Source organism: Engystomops pustulosus, chromosome 1 (assembly GCF_040894005.1).
Source record: "Engystomops pustulosus chromosome 1, aEngPut4.maternal, whole genome shotgun sequence".
Taxonomy (NCBI): Eukaryota; Metazoa; Chordata; class Amphibia; order Anura; family Leptodactylidae; genus Engystomops; species Engystomops pustulosus.
In genome coordinates, this window is record NC_092411.1 from 35,345,254 (window position 1) to 35,366,865 (window position 21,612).

Below are 21,612 nucleotides of genomic sequence, written 5' to 3' on the forward strand. Positions count from 1 at the left end.
TTTTTGCTTCTATATCTACACTCTTTGGGTAAGAGTATTGGGATAGCACCCGTCTGAACCTTTTTTTCCTGAAGGCTGTGCTGCTTTGCAATTTTTGTTTGTTTATAGATAGATAGATAGATAGATAGATAGGATATAGATAGATAGAAAGATAGATAGACAGATAGATAGATAAATAGATAGATAGGAGATAGATATGAGATAGATAGATGGATATATAGGATATAGATAGGTAGGTAGATGGATGGATGGATAGATAGATGGATAGATAGGATATAGATAGGTAAGTAGATAGATAGATAGATAGATAGATAGATAGATGGATAGACAGATAGACCAATAGATGCATGGATACATTTATACAGTGGGAATTAACTATAATTGTAAAAACAGAAATGGAGATGGATATAAAGACCTAGACAGATAGATATATAAAATGCTGTGAGTTAAATTATTGATAGATAAATAGATAGATAGTTAGATAGATAGTTAGATAGATAGATAGTTAGATAGTTAGATAGATAGATAGATAGATAGATAGATAGATAGATAGATAGATAGATATGAATAGATATTAGATAGAACATACATAGGAAACATAAATGAATGCTATGTAGATGAGATAGATAGATAGATAAATTTGTGGATACATTAAGAGAGGGAAATCAACTATAATTGTAAAAAATATGGAGATGGATAGAAAGATAATAAACCTGGCTATTTGTGAGTAGACAGCGCATAGATACATGGTGGATGTCATGCATCCTGAGCAGATGTACAGCAGCCCATATATAGGGCTGAGCTGTGTACTGTGACACATGTGCTGGTGCTGATGCTGAGGATGGGGATGTGTTTGGGGGGATGAGGATGGATTACACGATGTTGCTGTTATTTCTTAGTAAAGTTCAGCTGCATCATGTCTCCTCACACATCTATTTTTGGTGCTGAGCACAAGCATCGCTCTCCCCGGGTCCTCACTCACCTCCTCCTCTCCCCTCCCCCCGGCCTCTGCCTCTCCCTTCTCCCCTTATTTAGAAAGCGCTTCCGGCTGCACTGAGCACTTTGACGTCATCCCCCACACGGGAGTGACGTCAATGCGGAGGGGAGAACGGGATGACGTGGCTTATTTAAATGTCTCCGGAGCAGAGGGATGGAGAGACGGTGTGAGCGGACTGACGGCACCGGCCAGGCCCGTACCCCAGAGCCGCGGTAACCGGGGAGCATCAGCCGGTCAGTGTGCACAGGCTCTACATACAGACACTGCATAGCATTCACTGCAGCATCCACAGTGCATGTGCTATACCTCTCCGCCGGCAGATGGGGGCGCAATCACTGCTCCATTCTCTCTCTAGCTCCATCACATAACATGGGGTCGCTGTGTAGTCATGCAGCTGGCACCCAATGCAAGGGCACAGGAAGGTGGGCACTGCTGGATTAGAGGTGCCAGGCCTGGAGCAGCTGCTGAGGGCGGCGCTGTCCTTGTGATCTGGGGTTATTATAGCTGCTGTCTCCTCCTCCTCTTACAGAGACATGCTCGGTGCCAGCAGCTGAAGGATGGCAGCTCCCTGTGCCCTGCTGCCCGCCCGCTGCAGCTGTCCATGGTGCTGAAGCCACTGCTGCTCTGGAGGATCCGCTACGGGAGCTCCGCAGCCCCTGCAATGTCTGCAGCCCCCGAGCCCCCAGCGCTGCTGCTCGGCTAGGACCCCGCACAGGTACCTGCACCCCAAACATGCCGGCACCCAGTGATACACCCTGACTATACAGAGCTATAGGGGAGACTGCAGGATCCTACAAGCAGTATAATTATTCATGTCACATGTTATACAGTAACACACAGCACACATCAGGCAGGTGCCTGCTCTCCTCTAACCATCTATGGCTTGGATATTTACTCATGTGATTTATTATCCATCTGTCTATTTTCTATATCTAGAAATATATGGGTTACATATCTTTCTATCTATAGTATATCTATAATCTATCTATGTATCCATACATCCTTCTATCTTTCCCTATTTCTATCTATGTTATATTTAGAGGAATGAATGGTTTGTCTATCTATCTATTTATCTATCTACATATCTATATACTATCTATCTACCTATCATATTTGCCTATTTCTATCTATTGGTAACCAATGTTCTATCTATCATCTATCTATTGGAATTTGTGACCTATTTTCTATCTATCTATCTATCTATCTATCTATCTATCTATCTATCATCTATATATCATCTATCTATTGAAATCTATGACTTATGATCTATCTATTTATCATCTATATATTGGAATCTGTGACATATGTTCTATTTATCTTTCTATCTTTCTATTGGCACATGTGACCTATGTTCTATCTATATATCTATCATATTTCTATTGAAATCTGTGATGTAGTATCTATCTATCTATGATCTCTATATACCTCTTTTTATGCATGTTATAAATAAAAGTATATTTTTGTCTGTCTGTCTATCTATTTGATTTTCTATCTATCTATCTATCTATCTATCTATCTATCTATCTATCTATCTGTCTTTCTATCTGTCTATCTATCTGTCTATCTATCTATCTATCTATCTATCTATCTATCTATCTATCTATATCCTATCTATCTATCTATCTATCTATCTATCTATCTATCTATCTATCACCATCTATGATTATATTGCATTGCCTCCTGATACTTTTCCATTTTCTTCTGTAGTACTGGATCCATCCTGCAGAGAAGTCCCAGGAGGAAGACGAGGCTTGGATCTAGCACAGGAAGGAGACTTGGGAGGTCTGCAGTTATTGGTCACACTGGTGCATACTGTATATATGTCTGTGTGTGTGGGAAGAGGAGCGTGGGAAGCGGATCTTTGTCAAGAAGGACATGATTGGAATAAGCATTGGGCTGGCTTCCTAGTGTTGCCTGAAACTACGAGACTCTGGGAGAAGAAGGCACATGAATGCGCACTTATTTTGTTGGATATACTTTTTTTAATATACAATTGTTATTTTTTACTACAGTAAGTTATATAAGAAGAAAAAAAAAACTTCTCGCTTCTTTCATTTGTTTTCTCCTTCGGTTTTGGAATTATCTTTGGATTTAAAAGCCAGACACTTCACGTATCGGTGTTACTCTGATGAGTGACACAAGTTAGAAGAGGTCGACCGTGTCTATGAGATAAAATAAAACGCAGAGCAGTGCTAATGGTACAAGAAGAAACCTTCTAAAAGTTCTTTACATCACTTCAGTGCAAAATCTTATCTGGGCAAAATGGGGTAAGTGTGAATTTACCACTTGTACCGATGACCTTGACATTGAGTATTTGAGTCTAGACATCTGGATGATTCATAGACAAGATCAATTTGTAGGAATCTGTTTGGGAGATGTTTACGGGTCTCGGCTACTTAGATGCTTCATAAATCAGCACATGGGATACTTAAGAGACATGGAGGCGTAGTTAATAGTAGTAAACTCATATAATGCACAAGATTTATTGCCTGCCACAAACCTAGATATAACATTGTAGAATGATTGATGTGCTGTCTCTATTAATAAAATAGCTCCTCTTATTAAAGCTGCAGGACACTCCTAAGGTTTCCAGTTCTAGAATTGAGTGCCGAGTACTTGTACGTGATGAACTAGTATTTTGGTTTAGTTTTCTGTCTATTTAGGTCATTTGGCTTATATGTTTATTTAGTTTATGATTCACTTAAAGGAAATTTACCTTTAAAATCCATCATAATAAACCAGAGACACTTACTCATAGATCCAGGCACCGTGACTGTGGTTATCTTCTTATATTTGTTATCCATGGCCTCCTTCCTTCTAAAATCAACTTTTAAAGTTATATTAATGAGCCTGAAGGGCTCTGGGGGGGGGGGGGGCTTTATCTGAAGCCATTCCGTGTCCCCCCTTCTGGCTCATAAGCATAATTTTAAAAGTTGATTTTAGAAGGAAGGAGGGCATGGATAATAAATGTAAGACGATTACCACAGTCCCGGTGCCTGGATCTATGAGTAAGTGACCCTGGTTTCTCATGATGGATTTTGATCTTAAAATCTTCTATTTTAATTGAACAATTAACCCTTATAAACCTTAAATAACAGACCTGATACTGTTTGTCAACAGCTTGATAATCCTTGTCAAATTTTTCCTTTGAGTAACAGGAGAAAAATGAGGCTTTTAGGTTTGAATTATCATATTTTAGTTGATAATTTGCAGCCAAATAGTTAAATATGTCAAGATAACTGCTACAGGGTGTGGGATTTTGTTACAGTATCAGTACAGGTATAAAGGCTGCACCAAGCCCAATATAAACCATATAAAAGTGCAATATTTAAACATACTGCCTAAAGTATACATGCAGAGGTGTTCCGAACTAAAAATGAAAATACAGAACGATAAGGCTGGACACTTTCGGTGTTTCCAAGGACAAGAAGAATTCTAACATCAATATTTTATTGATGGGATCCTTCTCTTTTTACCAGAAAGACTCTTTGGGTCTTGTAACCCGTTCTGGTAGACCCAGTGTGCGTATGGGCGACTTCTGCAGTGGAATTATGTGTGTGGGTTGTGATTTCTCCATTCAAAAGCAGATCACTGAATTCAGAAGTCAGAGTCACAGAAAAGAGCTGTAGTTGTCATCATGAAGATAAGACAAATATGGGTCTTATTTTAGCATAGCAGCATTATCCAGCATGCTGGGCCTAAGGCCCTGTCATCAGTACGGCATTGACGGAGGACGATAGTGTAAACTACTGAGCAACTCTCTGCTTCACCACACTGGTCCATATTGTCTAAGGGTGGAATTAACGCGTGCATTTTCAGCATTTCACAACTGCTGAGAAGAGGATGTTTGCCTGATTATGTTGCTGTTAATGTGTTTACAAAATTAATGTGTCAACATAATGTTAGCACATGTGTTGATACCTGTGTTTGCCTTAAGAGAAACCTACCAATTGATTTGGTGCATTATGAAGCAAACATACCTTGAGAATGTTGTAGCTACACTGATACAGTATGCTATCTTGGTTAATCCCTGAGCTGAGTGGTTTTGCTGAAAAACCAATTATAACATTCAGGACCTTGGGAAAGCTGGGTGAGGCCAGCTGACAAACACATTACACACTGAGCTTGTAATTACAAATGGAGGTTAGCCAAGACATGATTAATCAACCAGAGCTGGGTTACTCATACACAGCAGCTGGGGGATGGTGCAGCAATTGATTATTCTGCCTTCAGGCACAACAAAGGGATTACATCATCCTCTCTTGCAGTGAATAACTCAGGTACTAGGACAAGCACTGAACCAGCCATAGAAGCGACAGAGCTTCATTATCATAATGTTATATCTGTTTTATCAGCAAAACCACTCAGCACAGGGATTAACCAAGATATGATCCTGCATCGGTGTAGCTACAGCATTCTCAAGGTATGTTTGCTTCATACTGCATCAAATCAAATGATAGGTTTCATTTAACACATGCATTTTGTAAATGCATTGTTATCAGCAATGTAATAGGCAAATCCAAAGTAAGCAGCTCCTAGTGCTATAACAGATGTCGCAGTGTTACACTGCTAGCTTTATCGGAAACCTCAGATAACGTTAGCAGACACTGCCGCGATGTAAAATAGAAAACGCTGGACCATGCTGTAAGCGTGTTCATGAAGGGGCGCATGAAGCTCGGCCTATGGAGTCACCGCCAGCCTATGGAGTAGGACGGGCTGTCCAGGGGAGAAGCAGTGCCTCGGACCACCCACTCAGGAATACGCCCGACCGCTTACAGCGTGGTCCTGTATTTCTATTGTGCAGCACGGCAATGTTTGCTAGCGTTATCAGAGGTTTCCTATAATGCTAGCAGTGTAACACTGCTGCGTCTGTTGTAGCACTAGGAGCTGCTTACTTTAGTGCCGTTTTTACAGGTGACAGGTCCTCCTTAAGGTGAGAAATGAAAGCAAAGGTACAGATGATGTCTTCAGACAACATCATATCATTATCAGAAGAATCTACAGAAGGTGCTTCTAGTTTGGAAATAGTGGCTTCAGTTATATGCAACAATGTGGAGTGTGGAGTCCCTTTTCCCACAAATATATATTGGGGCACATTTACTTACCCGGTTCCTGCGCGATCCCCGATCCGGACTGTACGACGAGGATGAACTCTACCGCGATTCATGAAGATCTTGCACCTGATATCCTGCATCTGTTGCTTCCCGATGAGGTTCGCCGGCGCTCACTTTCATCGTTCTGTTGCATGTAGGGGCATGGCTTGCAACACAATTTTTAAGTTAAATCCTGCGGTTTGTCCGAATCCGTCAGATCATCTGATGGCCCACCCCCCGATTTGTGTCGCAGGAAAGCCGGCGCGGTTGCGCCAAAATCCGATCGGGTGCGGCAAAAAACCCTTTTAAATACCTGTCCCAGCAGCGCAAAATGGAAATCGTCGCGAAAGTGCGGTCCGCAGGGCCCTTAGTAAATGAGCCCCATTATTGCCCAAATGTTGTTGCTATGTTAAAGGGGTTGTCCCACTAGTTGTTTCAGGTCAAAGGGTTTAAAAGAATGGCATATTAAAAAACCTAAATAAATTGTATCTCACCAGTCCTCCACCATGTTTGTTGAGATTCTCCCCTCTGACCAGTATAGTCTGTTTCATCTTACTGAATATTTACTTTGTGAATTCAGATGTTGAAAAGGAGTTTGTTCACTTTCAGCTAAACATTATGGGGCAAATGTATCTTTTAGATTTTTTTGTGTTTTTGCATAATGGGGCACATTTACTAAGGGCTTTGTGACAGTTTTCTGACGGACTTTGCGTGTTCTTTTACGCATAAACTGCTTGCACGGGTATTTAAGAAGTGTCTGCGCCATTATTGTTATTCACACAACTGTTTTGTGGCACAGCTGCGCTAGTCACCATGCAACACAAATTAGGGGGCGTTCCGGTGCTCAGTCGGACCATGCGCCAGATTTATCATGCAAAGTCTGTCGCATGCCCTATGTTAAAGGGTCACCACAAAAAAGTTGGTGAACTCTGTGGGGCCAGTGCAGGGAAGCGGCAGATTCATTATTTTCCGTGCATGAATCTGCCGCACCAAGAAATATACACAGGCAGAGCAATTTTTGCGCAGTTTACCACACTTTTAGTAAATGTGCCCCATACTCGTTTATTTTTGATTTATTATATTTTTTTGCACATTTTTGACACTTCTCTGTAGCTCATGGCGTACTGGTTTTCATGATTAGACCCAAATTCATCTGTCCCTGCTGGCAGATGTTGGCACACCATTTATCAATGCTTTGCGCCTAAAAGCTCAAATAAAATGTGCAAATACACTCCAGGCCCCACCAGGCGAAGGAAACTGTTTGGTATAGATTGTGCCCAAATATAAATCAAAGAGTTTTTATTTGCTTAAGTAGTAAAACATAAGAAAACCTGTACATGTTTGGCGTCTCCTTAATAATAGAATAATCATTTTTATTATACTGTATGCTTAACTGCGTTTTCATTAAAATGGTAAAACAACCGTTTTATCCTGTTCCGTTGCAGGAAAGAGTTAATAAATTTGTATCATCATGCTATTTTTACCATAAAAATGAACCCATTGGAAAATACAAATCTTACCGCAAAAAACAAACTCCCATATCCCTAGCAGTGCTGACAGCTGAATGCAATAAAACTAATCAAGCTCATATGAGCTGTCCCTTTTTATGTAAAACAACTTTTTTTGCAATGTTTTCGGCCACAGTCTTCCCTACTGACACCTTTACATCTGCCTGCACATACTGTACCTTTATACCTCCTGCTAGCAAACTACTGCTTAAATCTGTCTGGTAGGGGATGGTTGTCTAAGAATGAGTATACAGATTACCAAACCTACTTAAACTCATTAAAGGCTCGGGATAATGTCTTCAAAGGAATACAGCTGCATTATACCTTGTGCATGTGTTGCACCTTGATGCTTATATTGTTGCTGCTATTATTGTGCTTTTAGGTTTTTTCCTATCTGTAAAAAACAAAAACTTAAATGTTGTTCATACATTTGGCTAGAGGGTAATATACATGCATTGCCCCTTGGTTGCATAATGTTTTGTAGGATAGCATGTTTGGAACCTAGCATCAGGTTGATAGATAACACTGGGCAGACCTGGGCAAGTGCCGGGCCCCCATAAGGCTGTACACAAGGAATCCATGGAGGTGAGGGAGGGCTGTATCTAATTTATCCATAGGGGCTGATGGGCTTTATATAAAATAACCATGAGGTGGCTGTTTGGGATGATAAACTAGGGAATATTTTAGGAAAGAGGGGACTTTTTTAGTTTCTTAAAGGAAACCTACCACTTGGGATAGGGCTTATAAGCAGGACATGCCGTGCACCAGCTCAGGGTGAGCTGGTGCCAGCGCTTATCTCCGTTATGTTTTTAAATAGTTTTAAAGTGTTTTAACAGTTTATTAATGTTTATATCCTTACTGGCCTTCCCGCACCGGGGTCCGCGCTCGGCGCACCATGCGCGCTACCACTTCCTATTCAGATGCACGCACGGTCGCGCGCATGGTGCACTGAGCGCGGACCCCGGTGCGGGGAAGCTAGTAAGGATATAAACATTAATAAACTGTTAAAACACTTTAAAACTATTTAAAAACATAACGGAGATAAGCGCCGGCACCAGCTCACCCTGAGCTGGTGCACGGCATGTCCAGCTTATAAGCCCTATCCCAAGTGGTAGGTTTCCTTTAATTTTAATGCCGCTATGTGAGTTCACTGCAAAGGGGCCCACTGAGGCTATTTTGCCCAGGGGCCTTCTGAAACCTGGAGCCGATCCTGCCTGCACGGATAAGCTGTTCATCGCTCAGATAAGAAATGTTGGGGAAGGGGTAAGATACATCAGGGCATCAGGACTAGGGATCTTCCATCTCTACTTCCCACATGTGGTCTGCACCTGCTGGGCCCTGGGATATATATATATATATGTATGTATGTATGTATGTATATACATATATGTATATATATACATGTATTTGTGTACGGTATACATTGTGTGAATTTATCTATATGCTGTATGTATCTGGAACATATATACTGTATGTATGTGTGTTTATACTGTATAGATGTGTATATATGGTGTGTGTAAATACTAAGGGGGAAGGGGTCCCCATGCACAAGTCTGCTATGGGGCTCTGCCTCTCCTAGTTATGCCCCTGAGTAGATACATAGTATACAACATAGTACTCCATCCATGGCTTCCATTTTCTTTTAGTAGATGAATTTACGACTTCTGACCCCCAAATAGAGCATGGAGCAAATCTGACTACATATTAAAACTGGGTGCACAGTTGTTGCTCCCCACTGACCAGACAATGATGGCCAGTACTGTGGATAGTCCTTTATTCAGGGGCATAACTACAGGGGTAGCAGCCATGGCAGCTGATATGGGGCTCACAGTGTCAGGGGGCCTCGGCATCTGGAGTATTGGGTGTGAATATGCTCTTTGTGTGTATTAATGATGTGTATATGCTCTAAATGTATATGCATATGTGATGTGTATATGCTGTATGTCTGTGTATATGATGCATGGGTGTATGTGGTACTGTATGTATGTGTGAGTTTCATTAATACCTGCAAGTTCATGAGCTGAAGTAAATTATTATTTTTTAATATGACGAGCAAAGATATCATCTTTAAAGGAGGTATCCCATGAAAGAAAGTTCTCAAATTCTAATCCTATAGTGATGTTTACACAAAAAAGCTCATTTTAACCCCTTACTTTATAATTTTACTTAATTTTATTGCTGTATTAGCTCCTAACACTTAGTGATTGTCAGTGTAAGATTCCAGAGTGTGGGTGGGGACTCTCTAAGCAGACACTTCATGATCCCTTTAGTTCTGTGAGCTGACAATGCGCTCAGATTATCAGGGTACAGGCTTATATACACTTTCATTTACCTTCTGAACATTGTACAAGTATCTGATACATAGAAAGAGAGATGAGACAGATCAAAGATGAGAGATGATGAGATCCGTGAGATGAATATAACACACAATGACACACTTGTGTAGCCCTGCTACGTCTCTGCTACATCTGAGCCATAAAACACACAGTCCAGATCTTATTTTTCCTGTAGCTTGTAGATTTAGTCTCTTCATGCTTCTTGCCAGCAGGAAGTATGTGTTTGTGAGCTCCCCTTGGTATGCAGGAGGGAGGGGAAGGAGCACTTTCTCCTCCAGCTGTGTGAAATTACAGCATGCAGAGGGAAGGGAGAGGTGCTTCTGCACATTTAACAGCATTTGAAGCCAGTGCATGGAGGGGCTCTGGTAACACCTCCCCTAGATTGTCATGCTCATAAGCATCATTTTAAAAGTTGATTTTTAGAAGGAAGTAAGCTATGGAGAACAAATATAAGAAGATTACCACAGTTACAGAGACAGAATCTATGAGTAAGTGCCCTTGGTTTATCATGTTTGATTTTGATGGTAGATTTCCTTTAATTTGTTCAAAACTTATAAGCACCACATAATATTACAATATTCTACACAAAGATCACCTGTAAGATATTCCAGTCCTAAATATGAGGCTAGAGATTAAAAGATCAAGGTTGGTGTGTATTAAATGGGTCCTTTAAGGATATATATTAATTTTAGGAACAATATTAATCCAAAAATCATTTAATAGCAAATTTGGTGATAATTTATAATGCAGAGTGAATTACGCATCTCATCTCTGGAAAATAGGTCATTGGCTATATTTACAAAAAATAGAGACAGATAATATTAGACCATGGACTTTTCAGTCTTGGAGTCTGGGAAGTCTCTTTGTCTATATCAGTGATGGCAAACCTTTTAAACACTGAGTGCCCAAACTACAACCAAAACCGGCATATTTTTTGCTGAGTGTCAATGCGACAATTTAAGCAGTAACTTATTACTACCTGCTCTTTCCCAGGTTTAAATTGTATAGGCACCAGAGGACACCAATACAGTAGAAAGAAGGAGAAGAAGTTTGGATTATCATTGTAGCTTCCTTCTAGGGTCCTGGGCTGTCTGGGACTGCAAGAGCCCTTGAGTCCTGTTTGGCAAACTGTACCCTGGGGTGATGGCAAAGGGGCCCATATGGAGGGCTCTAAATGCCACCTCTGGTACCCGTGCCATAGGTTTGCCACCACTGGTCTATAGTGTTACTTTGACTGATAATTGAGTTACTTACTAGTTACTTGCATTCCAAAAAGTTTTAATGCAATTTTAACTCCCCCCCCTTCCCCTTTTCCTTTCTGCCTTTGGGGACAAAAACTATATTAACACAAGGAGCTGCTGGTTTTACTTGATTTCTCTAGCCTGTAATTGATTTCTTATGCTACAGATTTGAAAAGCAGATCCGTAAATTGTCGGCAGCATGAAAATCTCCTTGTTTTTCTTGCTGGATTTTATAATGCAAAGATTAAAACACCAGTCCGTCGTCTAAGCAGATAAAATATCACTCGAAATTCCCTTTAAGTCCTGATAAATGGCGCACGTTCCATGTGCCGTTTTTTTTCAATCCCATTTACAATATGGGGAGATGTACATGCTAAAACTGCCTGCACTTTTCATTATTCGGAGATAAAACACAATCTGCTGCTCGGTCAGATGACATCAGCCACCATTTGTGTAAATCAAAGGCAGGAAAATGTTGACATCCGACTCCCTTATGAATATAAATTTAGAAGAATTCTTCGCTGTGATTGGTATTAAAAGATTTTTCTGTGCTAAAAATACTGATATCAAATCTGTAGAATAGTCAGGTATGGAGGTCCTCCTTTGGACTTCAACAAAATTGGAAACCACCAAAGTCACCGTCCAGTTTTTTTAGACTGGCGCCATCAGCGGTCCTTACCACAGGGACTCAAAGTCTTCCAACAACTTTCGAACTGTTTGGGTGGCACCAGTCATGCATGCCTAAGGTGACCTAGTGTTGTCACTTACTTCCTCTGAGAACTGTTGCGAGGCAACTGAACATCAATAATTAATCAAAAGGAGAGATGACCCAGTATATAACGGAATACAATATGTTAGCTCATCACAGCAAAGCCATATACACAAAACATTACAAACAGAGCCCACAAAAGTCCTTATTAAAAGGGGTCGGACTCTGTAAGAAAGTTATCGCCTTAATAACAGGGCAAGGAAGTCCTGTCATCGCCTCATTCATTCCTACTGACATTTCTAGAGATATTTGAGTTACTGCTCTCGATAGGTGATATCTTTGTAACTTCATGTTGAGGACCTATCCTCTGGATCAGTTATCAGGATGTGACCTGTGGTGGTCTGACACTTGGGATCCCATCCATCAGCAATCTGAAACCAATATTGTAGACAGCAGCAGAAGTAGAAGTCTGCATCCATTCAAGGTAGTGAGGACCAGAAAAACTCTGTGAGAACTCTGCATTGAATGGGGTTTCACTGAGATTTCTTTCAGATTGCTGCATAATGTGCTATATCCTTGTGACCGAGGCTCCTAACACCTATGTGTGACAGAGGCTCCTACCATGTATGTGTGACAGAGGCTCCTAACACCTATGTGTGACAGAGGCTCCTACCATCTATGTGTGACTGAGGCTCCTAACAACTATGTGTGACAGAGGCTCCTAACAACTATGTGTGACAGAGGTTCCCAACACATATGTGTGGCAGAGGCTCCTACCATCTATGTGTGACAGAGGCTCCTACCATCTATGAGTGACAGAGGTTTCTAACAACTATGTGTGACAGAGGTTCCTAACACCTATGTGTGACTGTGGCTCCTAACACCTATGTGTGACAGAGGCTCCTACCATCTATGTGTGACAGAGGCTCCTAACAACTATGTGTGACAGAGGCTCCTAACAACTATGTGTGACAGAGGCTCCTACCATCTATGTGTGACAGAGGCTCCTAACAACTATGTGTGACAGAGGCTCCTAACAACTATGTGTGACAGAGGCTCCTACCATCTATGTGTGACAGAGGTTCCCAACACATATGTGTGGCAGAGGCTCCTACCATCTATGTGTGACAGAGGCTCCTACCATCTATGTGTGACAGAGGCTCCTACCATCTATGAGTGACAGAGGTTTCTAACAACTATGTGTGACAGAGGTTCCTAACACCTATGTGTGACTGAGGCTCCTACCACCTATGTGTGACAGAGGCTCCTACCATCTATGTGTGACTGAGGCTCCTAACAACTATGTGTGACAGAGGCTCCTACCATCTATGTGTGACAGAGGTTCCTAACAACTATGTGTGACAGAGGCTCCTAACACCTATGTGTGACTGAGGCTCCTACCACCTATGTGTGACAGAGGCTCCTACCATCTATGTGTGACTGAGGCTCCTAACAACTATGTGTGACAGAGGCTCCTAACACCTATGTGTGACAGAGGCTCCTACCATCTATGTGTGACAGAGGCTCCTACCATCTATGTGTGACAGAGGCTCCTACCATCTATGTGTGACAGAGGCTCCTAACAACTATGTGTGACAGAGGCTCCTACCATCTATGTGTGACAGAGGCTCCTACCACATATGTGTGACAGAGGTTCCCAACACATATGTGTGGCAGAGGCTCCTACCATCTATGTGTGACAGAGGCTCCTACCATCTATGTGTGACAGAGGCTCCTACCATCTATGAGTGACAGAGGTTTCTAACAACTATGTGTGACAGAGGCTCCTACCATCTATGTGTGACAGAGGTTCCTAACAACTATGTGTGACAGAGGCTCCTACCATCTATGTGTGACAGAGGCTCCTACCATCTATGTGTGACAGAGGTTCCCAACACATATGTGTGGCAGAGGCTCCTACCATCTATGTGTGACAGAGGCTCCTACCATCTATGTGTGACTGAGGCTCCTACCATCTATGAGTGACAGAGGTTTCTAACAACTATGTGTGACAGAGGTTCCTAACACCTATGTGTGACAGAGGCTCCTAACAACTATGTGTGACAGAGGCTCCTAACACCTATGTGTGGCAGAGGCTCCTACCATCTATGTGTGACAGAGGCTCCTACCATCTATGTGTGACTGAGGCTCCTACCATCTATGAGTGACAGAGGTTTCTAACAACTATGTGTGACAGAGGTTCCTAACACCTATGTGTGACAGAGGCTCCTAACACATATGTGTGACAGAGGCTCCTAACACCTATGTGTGACAGAGGCTCCTACCATCTATGTGTGACAGAGGCTCCTACCATCTATGTGTGACAGAGGTTCCTAACAACTATGTGTGACAGAGGTTCCTAACACCTATGTGTGACAGAGGCTCCTACCATCTATGTGTGACAGAGGCTCCTACCATCTATGAGTGACAGAGGTTTCTAACAACTATGTGTGACAGAGGCTCCTACCATCTATGTGTGACTGAGGCTCCTAACACCTATGTGTGACAGAGGCTCCTAACAACTATGTGTGACAGAGGCTCCTAATAACTATGTGTGACTGAGGCTCCTACCATCTATGAGTGACAGAGGCTGATAACAACTATGTGTGACAGAGGCTCCTACCACATATGTGTGACAGAGGCTCCTACCACATATGTGTGACAGAGGCTTCTAACACATATGTGTGACAGAGGCTCCTACCATCTATGTGTGACAGAGGCTCCTCACAACTATGTGTGACAGAGGCACCTAACAACTATGTGTGACAGAGGCTCCTACCATCTATGTATGACTGAGGCTCCTACCACATATGTGTGACAGAGGCTCCTAACACATATGTGTGACAGAGGCTCCTACCATCTATGTGTGACAGAGGCTCCTAACATCTATGTGTGACAGAGGATCCTAACACCTATTTGTGACTGAGGCGCCTACCATCTATGAGTGACAGAGGTTCCTACCATCTATGTGTGACAGAGGTTCCTACCATCTATGTGTGACAGAGGTTCCTAACAACTATGTGTGACTGAGGCTCCTACCATCTATGCGTGACAGAGGCTCCTGCCATCTATGTGTGACAGAGGCTCCTAACAACTATGTGTGACAGAGGCTCCTAACAACTATGTGTGACAGAGGTTCCTAACACATATGTGTGACAGAGGCTCCTACCATCTATGTGTGACAGAGGCTCCTAACACCTATGTGTGACAGAGGCTCCTAACACCTATGTGTGACAGAGGCTCCTACCATCTATGTGTGACAGAGGCTCCTACCATCTATGTGTGACAGAGGTTCCTAACAACTATGTGTGACAGAGGCTCCTAACACCTATGTGTGACAGAGGCTCCTACCATCTATGTGTGACAGAGGCTCCTACCATCTATGTGTGACAGAGGCTCCTACCATCTATGTGTGACAGAGGCTCCTAACAACTATGTGTGACAGAGGCTCCTAATAACTATGTGTGACTGAGGCTCCTACCATCTATGTGTGACAGAGGCTCCTACCATCTATGTGTGACAGAGGTTCCTAACAACTATGTGTGACAGAGGTTCCTAACAACTATGTGTGACAGAGGCTCCTAACATCTATGTGTGACAGAGGCTCCTATACACCTAGGTGTGACAGAGGCTCCTAACACCTATGTGTGACAGAGGCTTCTAAGTCTTATGACTAACTGAAGCTCCTAACACTGAAGAGTGACAGAGGCTCCGAAAAACAATGAATGACTGAGGCTACTAACTTCTTTGAATCTCATAACAAACACATATGTGACAGAGGCTCCTAACAACAATGAATGACTGAGGCTACTAACACCTTTGAGTGACAGAGGCTACTAAGACAGGGCCGAGTCAGGCCAAGTCCATCTTCTTAAAAAAATCAAAAAACATTCATGAAAAGTTACAAAAATGTCAAGTTTCTAAAAATCACAAACTTAATGCTCCCAGGTTTATGTGTACATGCTCAGTTTTAATTTCTGACCTTCTTTTTGTAACAAGGACGCTGTAAATCAATTATTTTGGCCCTGGGATAAGGGATACAACTGGCATCCACGGATAAACCACTCATCTGAGTCACAGGCTTCACAGTGAGCCTGTCAGTTCCATAAAATATCCAGAATTCACATGTAAATGATGAAAAACATTTGTATTGTTCATGTCGTTAGATTGAGATATATATATATATGTATATATATATATATATATATATATATATATCTCAATGTGTGTGTGTGTGTGTTTCTGTACTGGTCCTCAGAAAGATACTCTATATAAGATATCATAATTTAGTCCAGATATAACAATATACAATATACAGTAGGATTTCTCAAACAAGGTGCTAATTGTGTCTTAAAATGAATGTTCATATGTGAACACATTTTTTTTCTGTGCGAAATCATTTCGTTATTTATCTTCTTCACAACTGGAGATTTGGTTGCTCTGATTCAGTGTTCCAGATCTCCTGCAGTGAGCAAGTAAAATAGCTATCTGATCTCTGCAGCCGCCTGTGAAGGGAAAGTCAGCCCTCACTTGTCTGTATAAAAACCTTGCCTCAGCTTTATTGATCCACATACAGTAGAGTAGTACAGTACAGTGAAGCCAGGGAACATGAAAATGTCATCTGACACGTTTCAGACCTTTAGATCTATAGTCATAGATAGATCTGATGCGTTTCAGACCTTTAGGTCTTTGGTCATAGATAGATTTGACGCGTTTCAGACCTTTAGGTCTTTGGTCATAAGGAGATCTGATGCATTTGAGACCGTCAGATGGCATTTGCATGTTCCCTGGCTGCACTGTACTGTACTACTCTACTGCGTTTGAATCAATAAAGCGGAAGCCACGTTAAATGGACAATGTGCTGACTTGCACAAAAGCATATGCACACAGGAAGCTGGAGTCTTTCCAATTAAGGCTTGCACCTAGAGGTGAGCTGTATCTATCAGCATCTGATCTCTGCTGCCACCACTAGAGAGAGCTCTAGAGACAAAATTATCAATACAAATACTGAGGCCATAATACTACATAGCTAAAATTGGACCTCACTTTAAATGTTTGTTTGAGTACTGCTATAGCAGTGTTTGTTATAAAAGGAAGGGTTTGGGATAAGTTAGAATTTACAAATGTATTAATAAATGTTCTTCTCATATCCATATGCTAATGAGGGGACCAGACATTCATGTTCGGGTATGAGGTTAGTGTTTCGGCCGTGTAGCCCAGACATATAGCTGGATTGGCAACTGAACAGCCAATATGGAAAAATTGATGCCTCTAGCAACTAGCCATGGCTATAATTGGCCAGAGAAACACCCCTGCCGAACTTGAATCCCGACTGTGAACATTGGGTCCGTTCCATCAGCACTACCCCCTCCATCTTCCTGATGTAATCTCAAAGCAGCAGAAGACGTTTCAGCACACAGAGGGAGGGGGAAGTGCACAATGTAACAGCCAGTGAATCTGCAGCACAGAGGGGCTTTGGTAAAACACTCAGAGCTCTCTGCGTCTTTAGTTTTAAAAGTTGATTTTAGAAGGAAGGAGGCCATGGATAACATATATAAGAACATTATCATGATGGATTCTAACAATAGATAGTCAGAAAATGGGACTCCTATCCATCAGGTAATTAGAATATAGGCCTGACATTGGAATATCCCTTTAAGGGGATTCTATGTCTACTAGTAGATTCACAGGAAAGCATAAGAGCGGCAATAATTTCCCACATCCCTGTCTTTCATGGTTTCTCCATCTTATTATCATTGACTGTCATTTCCAGTATTGTCTCACTGCATAAATTACACTGGATAAGAATAAACATTCCTGACTGTGTTCAGGCTTTTCTACAAGCATCAGGCCCCAGCGCATGCAATATTTTTTCACACTTAACACATCCCTATTGTCACTGTAATTATAATTTTAATAGACTTCAATGGTGTGAACAAAACCTATTGCTTTGCTTTCAGTTTGTTTTCACTTTAGTTCACTGTTTGCAAACTTTCTTTGTTATCACTCGTTCCTTAAAGGGGTATTCCGGGAATATGAACGTCTGATACAAAAACACATGATGCTATAAATAAATTAATATAACAAAACTCAATGCCATTAGTTACAAAATGGAGCTTAAATAGTTTGATTTTATGATTCACACAATTTTATGGCCTCTCTAAAGTAGGTGGAGTTATCACCAAGATGGCCGCCACTGGAAACTACCATTCCCATGATCCTTTAGTTCTCAGTAACTCTTCCGTCTTATTTTCTGCTCCCAGTGTTGTAACAGACTGTCCTGCTCTGTTACCATAGTAATGATGTGTAACTGCCATCACCAAAGCACCGGCCATACTGGATGCGCTGCAACCAACTACAGCCAAACATAGTGGTGATCACATGACCTGCCCAAGCAGGTGCAGGACATGTGATGTGGACATGTGACCAGCGGCCATCTTCTGTCCTGTGTCTGCGCGGAGGACTGATAAAAGGGCCAGTAGCATTTTAATTCTTCATTACAGTCAGGGGAGCAACATTGTAAATAACAACTAATTACATATTCACTTATATTTTACTGACTCATTTGTATATGAATTATGCTGATTCCTGGAATACCCCTTTAAGGAATTCTAAGTCCGACAGGATGCTCTGTGCTTTGTGACAGTATCTTGAACATTCATACTTTAATACATTATGCCCTTTGTCCCTGCAAGCTGATTCTCTAAAGGCAGAACATATACATCAAAGACCATACATTGGATTTACATAAACTATGAATGATCACAATAAGGCTTTATATTGTTGGGAGACCCTTACACATGAGGTGAATGCTTCTAGCGCAGTTTGTATGTGAAACCAAGTTGTGTCCCCCAAAACTGACAAATTGATGTGAAACAGACAAATACAGGCTGTAGACTAAACCCCCTTCCTAGCTGTCCCTGCCTAATTGCCCTATCTACCCTAAGCAACCAGAGACTACTGGTCGACATTCCCTTCCTGCGTCAAACTGAAAACAAGGAGACAAAGACAATATAAACAGAAAAGGATAGTCTCCTGGTATAGGTCAGAACCAAGAGGATGGATAGTCAGAGAATCAGGAAAAGGGTCAAGGATACCAGAAGACAGAACGAACACTAGATAGCTCAGTACAAGACTATAGCAAGCAAAATGTGTTAGCCTACAAAACTTTTTATGAGATTGCAGAGCCCTGGTCCAGAAGATGTTTGGATCAGTTCTCCGACATCAGACAGGACAGCAATGAGAGTGATGAGAGATTCTGTCCATCACAGCAGATTAACTGTTAGTAAACCAGAACAGAGTTCACAGGAGACAAATGAGTGTGGTGGAAATCAATCAATTCTGCTACTACAGGAGTAAACCAGACTGGAACAAAATGACACTAATCAGCGAATCGCCCACCTTACTTTACGGACAGAGGAAGATGCAAACGCAGATGTTACACAACACCTTTGATATTAGTATTTTATATCTTGCACAATGCATTTTGTGACCTATAAGAAATTCTGTAACAAATCAGTAAGTTTTACCCTTTGCCGCTCATGCATTGTGTGATGACTATGCTTCAATGTTAGTTTAACATCTCTTTGATGGAGAATCAGTCTCTGATTCACCCAATGTCTCAATGTCATATGTCTCATTTTCTCTAATATATGCTTCGTTAATAACTTTTTTTTCTTTTTTCTTCTCTCAGAGAGCAACCCATCTTTAGCACCAAAGCCCATGTCTTCCAGATTGATCCAAACACAAAGAAGAACTGGGTTCCCACCAGCAAACATGCAGTTACTGTGTCCTATTTCTACGATAGCACAAGGAATGTCTATAGGATAATTAGTCTGGATGGATCGAAGGTAAAAAAAAAAACAACCTTTTTTTTCTTTATAAGTCTTTTAGCCCATTGTTAGAGGGACAATTTGTGTGAAGCTCCACTCCACAGATATTCTGTACATCACTCAATAGCTTGTAAAAACTATAGGGTATTCCATATTTGAGATATAGGTAGGTCATTGATATCTTAATGCTGGAAAAACCCATTAAAATTTGGCAAATTTCAAGCACATTCTTATTATTTCAGAGAATTTTGGGGAAAGAATATATGTAAATTCAATGGTGCACATTTACTAAGGACCTGGCACCAGTTTTTTGTCAGGCTTTGCATGTTCTTTCTAGTGCAAACTGCTTGCACAAGTATTTAATAAGTGTCCGGGCCACATCATGGGACACAAATTTTGGCTTTGAAATGGGCGTTGTGGTGCACACCGTGCAACACATTTATCATGCAAAGTCTGACAGAAGTGCGTTGCATGCCCCATGTTAAAGGTGCACCGAAAGAAGTTGGTGCACTCTGATAGAGCACTGCAGGGAGTGCCAGGTTCATGAAAACGGGAACCACACTTCCAGAATTGGCGCCCCCTGCACACTACATAGGCAAACCTAGTGCAGTTTGCACGATTTTTAGTAAATGTGCCCAAATGTGCCTTTTTCTGCTCTCACCCTGTATTGAGCAGTATATATGAAAACCTTTTTAGATCCATCCCCTATACACAGATAAGTAGGCTAGTGATTAACTCTTTCCATACCTAGAGCATATGTCACGGACTCAGCTCTTTGAGACTGTCTGTAAAGAGATAGATAACGGGGACCCAGGAGATCCCACTGTAGTGGAGTGCAACCAATCATCTTGATCTGGTTCAAAGATCCATGTATGGATCCATGCATTTTTAAAGGAAATCTACCATCAATACTCAGCATGATAAACCAGGACACTTATTCATAGATCCAGCCTTTGACTGTGGTAACCTTCTTACATTTGTTATCTATGGTCTCCTTCCTTCTTAAATCAGCTTTTAAAATTATGCTAATGAGCCTCAGCTTCAGCGTCACAGGCTATTAGACTGTCTCATCTTCTCTCCTGCTCCTTCAGCACTTCCCCCTCTCTGCCAGATGCAATAGAGGGAGAATCGGCACACAGTGGGGGTCATTTACTAGGGGCCCGATTCACGTTTTCCCGACATGTTATCCGATTTGCGCCAATTTTCCCTGAATTGCCCCGGGATTTTGGCGCACGCGATTGGATTGTGGCGCATTGGTGCTGGCACGCACGCAACGGAAATCGGGGGGCGTGGCCAATCGAAAACCTGACGGATTCGGAAAAACCGCCGCATTTAAAACAAAAAATCTGTCGCGAAAATTACACTTACCTTCACCAGGTATAGGCCGGTGAATTTCAGGGCATTCCAGCGTGCCTCCGGGGAACTTCAGTGAAGCAGCGCCACCTGGTGGACGGCGGAGGAACTACCTTAGTGAATCCCGGCCGGACGCGAATCCAGCACAGAGAACGCGCCGCTGGATCGCGAATGGACCGGGTAAGTAAATCTGCCCCAGTATGAGGGGAGAAGTGCTACTGTACAATGTGACAACCTGTAATGCTGCACAAAGAGGAGCCCTTCTGGCTCATTAACATCATTTTAAAAGTTGATTTTAGAAGGATTTTAGAAGGATGGAGGCAATGGGTAACAAATAAAAGAAGATTATCACAATCATGGTGCCTGGATCTATGACTATGTGTCCCTGGTTTATCATGATGGATTTTGATGGTAGATTTCCTTTAAAGAATGCAAGGAGGACATGGATCTTTGAACAGATGTAAGAGCATTTGTTGCATCCCACTAAACTGAGGGTCGCTCCTAATCTCTATGCAATTGATAGGGTTGCGTTATGGTTTACGC

At 41.8% G+C, this 21,612-nt stretch overlaps 1 protein-coding gene across 5 annotated transcripts in view; it reads left to right on the top strand.

Moving 5' to 3' along the window:
- The first annotated feature begins 1,072 nt into the window (after positions 1-1,072).
- HOMER1 (homer scaffold protein 1) overlaps positions 1,073-21,612 on the top strand; it is a 66,141-nt gene continuing 45,601 nt past the window's right edge. Inside the window, exons 1-4 of one of the 5 annotated variants that reach the window (XM_072137722.1) lie at positions 1,073-1,230; positions 1,527-1,712; positions 2,705-3,264; positions 19,578-19,734. In XM_072137722.1, the coding sequence (XP_071993823.1) occupies positions 3,260-3,264; positions 19,578-19,734 (162 nt within the window). In that variant the 5' untranslated portion in view covers positions 1,073-1,230; positions 1,527-1,712; positions 2,705-3,259. The remainder of the gene's footprint in view (positions 1,231-1,526; positions 1,713-2,704; positions 3,265-19,577; positions 19,735-21,612) is intronic. The other 4 variants (XM_072137691.1, XM_072137704.1, XM_072137697.1 and 1 more) reach the window with 4 other exon arrangements.